The sequence below is a fragment of the Aptenodytes forsteri genome, unplaced genomic scaffold, assembly GCF_000699145.1.
Source record: "Aptenodytes forsteri isolate BGI_AS27 unplaced genomic scaffold, ASM69914v1 Scaffold442, whole genome shotgun sequence".
In the NCBI taxonomy this organism is placed as follows: domain Eukaryota; kingdom Metazoa; phylum Chordata; class Aves; order Sphenisciformes; family Spheniscidae; genus Aptenodytes; species Aptenodytes forsteri.
The window spans coordinates 943,088-951,424 of NW_008794003.1; the positions used below are offsets into that span (position 1 = coordinate 943,088).

Below are 8,337 nucleotides of genomic sequence, written 5' to 3' on the forward strand. Positions count from 1 at the left end.
TACCATTTTTTCTTTCTGTTATAAATAAAAATGTCATATACTTAGAAAGGTATGATAACTCCCAGTTAGGTCATGACTTGCTAAAGTATGGTGCATGTTTGCTGTGATCAAGAACAGTGAGAAAGAAAATGGCCGTAAAAATGAAAATTTCAAGCTTTTTAATTGGAATGTGCACTCTTTTTGAGTTGTTGATGCTTTGAGTTCTTATGTCAAAAAGTTCAGATACTGTTATCTGAGCATTTTGTCTCTGCCTTAATCTATTGAATTAATCCTTTAATTAATGTCCTTTGGGATATCTCCTTCCAGTAGTGGAGCTTGTGCTAAGAGAGATCCCTTTTATAGAACTAGCAAGTTAATATTAGCTGTTTCTTAAGTGAGACACTATCCTCTGTGTGTCTTTTGCAAGCAAACGTTGACAGGCTCATAGGAAATGCAGCTGACGTTAGGAAGCTTGGGTGGGGACTACAAGGAGCTGGCAAATACTACAGGGTTTAGTGCCAGACTTGCTGACACAACAGTACTTTACTTGTAAAAGTTTTCTTTAGGCTGCTAATTCTGTCTTCAGAGTAACTGGAACTAAAGCAGTGTCTCTGATGCCAAGTTAAAATAGCTAAAGCAACAGTTTATGGGAGATTGAGAATGCTGGTTTCTTTCCACAGCTTAGATCCTCAGAAATATTAGTAAAAAGAACAAGCTCCTCTCTTAATGAAAGGATGAGTTATGGACAGTGCCATAGAATGAATGCACTGCAAAACAAATCCCATCTAACTGTAGAGTAAGTGGCAAAAACAGCTCAAAGAGGGAAAGGCTAGCAGTGTAAAGTATCTGTAAATACCGAGCTCTGTTTGATTTGATTTGCCAGTTCATAGTCACATTTCCTAAGGCACGCTTTTAATAGCTTCCCTTAGCCTTCAAATAAAAATTCTTTAAGTGTATGTAGACATTGAGAAATGCTGTGTTGTCAAATGCGAACAGTGTTACAGCAGTTTGGCCATGTCACCTTAAGTATAATGTATTTTGTGTTGAATTTACAGTATTTCTGGTCCATGTAAAAGCCTAAGGAGTAGTAAAGCAAAGCTTTGAAGGGGCATGAAAGTGGAATCCAGCTTCTGTTTGTTTTGCAGAAGTTCAGGCAGAGTATGAGTGGCTGCTACCCTGCTGTCTCCATTTCTGTATGTGGGAGGGCTTTCAGGTGACATCATGGAGAGGAATCTTGCAGGGGGAGGCATGCCTGACTTACAGAACATAAAAACCTGGTGCGGTCCTGGTGGAAGGATGCAGCTCTATTACATAAGCATGTTGGCATTTTTTGGATTTCAGCATCACTTTTAGTTTTTAGGAAGAGCTTCCTTCCCTTCCCTGCAGTGCTAGAAGTACTTTACAGGACTCAAAACAAGTGTTGGATGAAATGAGATTCAGATGGTGAATTTAATCTGTTCAGTGGTTGCTCGGTGCAGTATGCCATGCCGGGTTAGCTTTAATATTATTGCCCCTTTTAAGGTAAGCAGCTGTGTTGTGCTGTCCCACAAGAGTAAAATCTTAGTAGGAGACTGAAGTGGCTTTGCCTAGAGCAACTGGATGGCAGTATCTTGCATCTGTGGGAGGCATTGGCTTCTGCTGACCTCAGAATTGTAGATCACCTCTGAAGTCTCCTGTTCCTTGATTATTTTATCAAGGTAAAGTGAAATATAAGCAATATATAAATAGAAGGAAAGGCTATTTTTAAATCATGGAGGTTTTTTGCATTAACTGCTGTCATATAAAGTCAAAAACGGATTGAACAGTATTTCTTTGACATCACCTTTATCATCTTTCATGGCGTCTCTCATCAGTTTAACTCTGCAACACTCTGATGTCTTTCAGACCAAGATGTGTCTTTTCCTGAAGACTAGCATTTAGGAAGTTTGCTTTTAAATCTACGAAATGTAAACTGGTGCTTTCTGAAAGCTATGTAACAAATTATGATGTAGCCCATGACTTGACCAAATCAAGCTGTACAGCACACCACGAATTTTTTGTGTAGCTCTTGGTGGCGATCTGTTCACATGTCTCTCTGGACATTCTATAGCACATCTCTAGGATTTACTCTTTTGTAGTGCCTGATCACTCCCAAATTGTTGCCTGTGTTGTTTTCCCCCCAAGTATGTAAATTTTCATTCTGAATCAGATCCTGGGTTTAACAGTGTGGATGTACCCAGGAAGGCATGTGTCTCTTCGCTCCATATAAGGGGCTTAGAAAACATGTTTGGGGAAGAGAAGAGAGGCTTGTTTAACAAAAGATTAATTTCCTTTGAGGTCATAACAGATAACCTTTGGAGAACGTTATGTCTTTATCTTGGTCACTCAAATTTGTTGAATGAAGGAGGGTCTGATAGCTATAATGGTGACTCTTTGCTTCCAGGGAGGAGTTTCTTTGTTGGGTAAAAATTGTGCAGTATCACTGAAGTGATCTGGACAGTGTCCAAGATTTAAACTGTCTCATGGGATGTATTGCTGGCATTCTCTGTGGCCTGTTTAAGCATTTCTGTTTACAGATGTGTAGAGTCAGCTATTTGCAGTGCAGTCAGACTGCACTTCCTGTGGGTTGAATGGTGTTGCTTAACTGTGGTCAGCTGAATTCCTTGGACAAGAGTTGAATTTTTGTAATGTAAAGTCAATAGACTTTGCCAACAATAGCTGGCAATGAACGCACATGCAAGGCTAGCATGAAATAATTTATGATGGTGTATTAAATATTGTGGACTCTGTTCTTCATCTTTTTCTGCATGGTTCTGACAAAAGTGAGCTGTAAGAATGGCTTTGTAATTATCCGTTGCAGCTTTCACGCTGACTCTTTAGTTGTGAACAGGATAATAAACTGTGAATGTGTGCAATTTTTATAAAGCTTATGGACAGACATGTGCTTTGACTTCAGAACACTTTTTCAGAAACTTAGTAGCTGACACCAGTTTTCTTAGACACACATACAATTTGAGTGTCAAACTTTTATTTTTTTCAGATGGAGCAATTATCAGATGAAGAACTTGACCATGGTGCGGAAGAAGATAGTGATAAGGAAGATCAGGATCTGGACAAGATGTTTGGGGCCTGGCTGGGCGAACTGGACAAACTCACACAGGTTAGGGAGGTTTCAATCATCTCACAGAATAATTCTTTATAGGTATTACATGTTTCTTTTCAGTTGGATGCTAACTACTTAGAACTGCCACTTGCAGCAAGGTAGACTGTAGCATGTGACCAGCTCAGTACTCTTTAAAGGTTTCTAAATTGGCTTGTTTTCCCCATCTTAAAGTTGTTAAATTCATTTTTCACAGCCTGCTGGTTTGACCTTTCCCAAAGGGTATGATTCCTTATGACAACTATGGAATTGGTATTTTATCCTCAGGTATATAGAGAAACGCTGTCTTTAGCTGGCTAGAGGTAGGCTATATCTCCAAACATATGGTTGGACATTGTCCAGCTATGACAGCATTTATTTGTTGCACCTGAACAGCAATAAGGAACAAGAAATTGTGAATGTTGCCACTGATGACATGGTAAGGTGCCCTGATATACCCTAGAGGACTCAGATTACTCTTCCTCATCAGAGAGGCAGCTGATAGGACATCTTCTTTTGGCACTTCTTTCTAGTGCTTTTCCTTTCCTTCACGAGCAGATCTTGCGTTTTGCATGGTATGCCAGACTCCTGGGATGATAGGCCATTTCTCTGTGACTGCCTGCTGTGGTTTTTTTAGCCATGTGAGCTGGCCCTCCTGAATAATGTATTTTATCTTCTCCCTCTTTGTCATGTAGACTTAAGCAAAGGTATGATACCTCAATTTTCAGTAAGCTGGAGAAGAGGCAGCTTTTCTCATCTTCATCTTACCCAAAGACTGAAGGAAAATTGAGCTAATCATATGACAGCATTTCAAATTCAGGCTCATCTCTGTTATCTTCTGGTTAAATCCCTGTCTCCAAGATCTAAATGTAGGGGAAAACGATTTTTTTTTTTCTGAACTTGTGCATGCAGGGCAATAAAGAATCCTGCCTTTTGAGATGAATGGAAGACAGTGTGAAAGAAATCTGTATATCGTAAATCTTGTTGTTTTTTTAACTTCCTCTGAAGGATTTTTAATGGTAAGTGGGAGTAGTTTTGAAGGCATGGGCTCTATTAAATTACCTGGAGTGCGAATCTTCACAGAGGAACACAATGGGTAATTGGTCTTAGGCCTTTTGTTCTCTGTCCCATTTTTTTTCAGGTAGGAGCAGCCTAGAAATATAAGCATACTTTACTCGGGGCTTATAGCTACACTGTTGACATACAGACTTCATGGTGATGTCTCAGTTTGTGTGCTGATCCATGCAAAATTCTTAAAACCTACTAACAGATAGTTAAGGGGAGGACCCACATTATTTGTTTCTCACTTTCATATTGCTGTACAACACAGTCTGCAACATAGCCTGACAGTTGCCCTTCCTGTCTTTTGTGACTACTGAGAAATAACATTTCCCCCAAAACTTTGAATGACCTCATATGGTTTTGTATAAAAAAGTTAAAGCAGTTAGTTGTGTCTCTGTTTGGAAAGTGATTGTGTCTTGATGCAGCTGTCCCAATGAAGTACCAATAAAGGGGGGTGATTAGAGCTAATGAGCTCCAAAGTGCATTCTCCTGTAGTCTCAGCATTTGTTGCTATTTATCAGCTGGACTTTAAGAGCAGTAGGAGGAAAGGTTTTTTGTCCCTGAGTTCCTTGAACTTTAACTTCTTTTTTAGATTTCCTAAATGTTTTATTTTGGGGGCATTGAGAGTAAGACCCAGATTCCTTTCCAGATGGAAGTGCTTTTTAAAAGATTTGTAATTGTTAAGATGCCCATGAGATCATTTGAATTCACTTTGCCCTCTTTAACTGTTGGTCTAATAAAAGTATTCTAAAATGTAGTCACAAAATTTGCAGCACGTGTGAGCAGTGTTTGGCACTGATGCAGAGTGCATTAACATTTATCCTGCTCTGTGGTGCAGGTTAAATGAAGGAAATCTTACCTTGCTTCTCATGATCATTCAGAACTAAGTTTTTGGTGCTGTTGCACTTTTCAGCAGTTCTCCAAACTGCTAGTTTAGCATCATAATGTGTTATGGAGAATGTGCTCTGATAATAGTGAGAGCATATCACATGTGTTTCCAAGGATGTGAAATAACTTAATTATTATTAAATTCAGTAAAACACATTTTAGATGCTTTTAACCAGAATATATTTGCTTTACAGGTAATCTTTTGTGGCAGTCTGTGGGTTCAGTCTGAAGGAATGAACCCTAACTTGCCTCTTCTGTCTTGGGTTTCACTGCTGCCTCTAGGGTTACAGATAGATTATTATTATTGTTGTTGTTGTTGTTTTTTTCAGCTGTTCTGTGTGGGACAATGTTAGCTCCATCAGAGGTACTAGGGGTGAGGTTTTTTCCACCTGATGGAAGACAAGGCTGCATCAGTGACTTCTCATTAAGTGATGATTGACTTCCTAATAAAATGATTTTTTTTTTTCAAGTTCAAGCCAAACTGAGGAGAGAAGGGACTTCAGCAAAAATAAATATTAGGGGAAAAAAATAGTGCATTTAATTTTTAACAAAGGCTTGAGTAAAGATGTAGAAAATGGAAATAAAAAACTTTGTTCTGTTAGAGCTAGAAGCTGCTTTTCTTTCAGACAAGCATATCTCCAGGAAAGCATTATCAGTACAAGCATTGCTTAAATTCAAACCGTCTGCAGGCCTGTCGAGCCTCAGCGACAGCAAGAGCTAGGTTCCCCATGTAACACTTGTCACTCCAAGGGCAGCAACTCCGGACCCTGTCATGCACCTCTTGGGTCACCAGCTGGATCATAGTGCCCTACTACTTGCTACTTACAAAAATGCTGGTATTTATTATAATATTATGCCTATATTAGCCTTCATAACATAACAATTAAATGCATTGGGTAGAAAGATGTCTTGTCTCTTTTTAACCTATATTAGTTTCTCTAAAAAAATTTATCCTACATAAACTGGCTGGGGTTTGCTTTCACAATTTAACATTTTTCACAGGAAAGGCTTATTGAGAAAAAAGTCTGAATTTAGTCAATTTAAAATCCCTTTTAATAAAATAGAATTCTTCACTGAATGATTTTGTGTACTTATGCCATGATTATGCTCATAAGCTAATGATGCATTTCTTAGAGCTAATGATGCATTTGAATGTGTTTAGATACTTGTGCAATGCGCTGCAGAGAGGTTGTTACAGGTAAACCAGCTGTCTGTGTTTCAAAATGAGCTAGTATGAAACACCACTTAAAAATGCATTTGGAATATGCTTCCATCCTTTTGATTCTAAAAAAAAACCAAACCAAACCCAACAGCATGCGTTTGACATCTTTTCTCCATTGAATATCTGAAGCTAAATCTCTGTGGTATGGTGACGTATGTTTTCAGTCTAAAGCCTGAAAAAGAGGAGGTGTTTGTTTTTTTTGTTTTTTTGTTTTTTAAATATGCCAGGAGTTTTTGGAAAAATTTGTCTTAGAGAAAATTAACTTTCATTCATCTTGAAGACTTGCTTGTCCAGTTCCTTGTCAAACTTTATTCTGCCCTTTTTCTTGTCTTTTTCAGAGTTTGGATACAGACAAGCCTGTGGCACCAGTGAAGAGATCACCTCTCCGTCAGGAAACCAATCTTGCCAACTTCTCATATCGCTTCTCCATGTACAATTTGAATGGTTTGTTAAATTATTAACCCCCTCAAATATTAGTTTAGGAAAAGAAACTGTTCTAGCTATAGATGAGAACATTGTGAAATATAAGAGCATTTAAATACACTTCTAGCTGAAGTGAGAACGTGTTTGCTGAAGGCATTGCTTTCTGATGGCACAGAATTTTGGGTATCCTAAAGCAGTATCTTTTACAGCACCTAGTATCTGAGAATTGTAGTCTAGTGTTTGTACAGAAATACACGTTCTGGGATCTGGTCTCATGAAAGAATGAATTGATGTGTATCTGTTAAATGGGAAGAAAGAGCATCTTGCTTCATGGGACAGGATGTAGGAATATAGCTACAGAATGCTTTCAAGTTAAACAAAAATCATGTTTTTCCTTGTCTTAAAATAGCTTCCCCTGGTTATAATACAGGAAGCTTTAATTTAAAGGCTTGAGTATGTATGTAGTATTTTGTGGGTTTTTTTTAAAGCAGTGGCACATACCTTGCGTTGCTTTAGCAGAAAATGCTTAGCAAAACATCTGCGCTTTTTTTGAAAAGTTGAGGCATGATATTATACAAATGTATTTTTAGATTCTGTTCACAGGACAGCAGTTTAAACTTTTCAAATGTAATCTGAACATTCATAGATTTCTTCTGTCGGCAAATGTATTTAACCTAAAAAGGTTTGGTTTTTTTTAACTGCTCCTAGACCAGTTAAGAGCAGTAGTGCAAATAAATTTCTGCTTAGCAGTGAGCAGAGATTTTATGATACAGATGGGAAAATAAAATAGAGCTTCCTTTGCTCCCTTACCCTAACTGTTAAATTTGATAACACAAAGTGAAGAGTTGCACAGACAAATGAAGTAACTCTGCGTGTACTGAAAACTCTTGTTTTTTGCAGAAGCCCTGAATCAGGGGGAGACTGTGGATCTAGATGCCCTCATGGCTGATCTATGTTCCATAGAGCAGGAGCTCAGCAGCATTGGGTCTCATTCAGCAAACAATGCTGCAGTGAAATGCCTTGCCACAGAATCGAAAGCTCAGAAACCACCTGCTAGCCGACCTTCTACTAAGCACAGTAGCATGAAAGGATTATCCTCCACATCTGGTAAGGTGACTAAACCATCACATGCCAACGTATCTTTGGATGACATCACTGCACAGTTAGAGAAGGCCTCTTTGAGCATGGATGAGGCAGCCCAACAGTCTGTTGCAGAAGACACCAAACCAGTAGTCACTGCTCAGCACAGGAGGACAGCATCTGCTGGCACAGTGAGTGATGCTGAGGTGCGCTCAATCAGTAACTCCTCCCGTTCCAGCATAACCTCTGCAGCTTCCAGCATGGACTCCTTGGATATCGATAAGGTGCCGAGACCTCAGGAACTGGACTTGACATCACAGGGACAACCAATCACTGAGGTAGTGTGTCATTAATTCAAGATTTTGGTTGGTTTCTTTTTTTTCTTCAAACTCCCCCCCCCTCCCCCCCTGCCCCGCTGACTCTCCTAGCTAAACATCTTCAGTGCAGTGGGGTTGATTAAAGATTAAGATTGCTTTTGCATGGACTGCACGTGCTGTGGTGGCTACTTTCTCTGTTTTTGTTTCTGTCTGCAAGGAATCTTTTTAAAGAATGTGTATTTTTTTTT

General features: G+C 39.0%; 1 protein-coding gene across 1 annotated transcript in view; it reads left to right on the forward strand.

The window, feature by feature from the left end:
• The first annotated feature begins 2,998 nt into the window (after positions 1–2,998).
• The window catches only part of RAPH1 (Ras association (RalGDS/AF-6) and pleckstrin homology domains 1), a 54,606-nt gene continuing 49,267 nt past the window's right edge, over positions 2,999–8,337 (forward strand). Inside the window, exons 1-3 of the mRNA XM_009289445.1 lie at positions 2,999–3,118; positions 6,608–6,713; positions 7,593–8,110. Of these exons, the coding sequence (XP_009287720.1) occupies positions 2,999–3,118; positions 6,608–6,713; positions 7,593–8,110 (744 nt within the window). The remainder of the gene's footprint in view (positions 3,119–6,607; positions 6,714–7,592; positions 8,111–8,337) is intronic.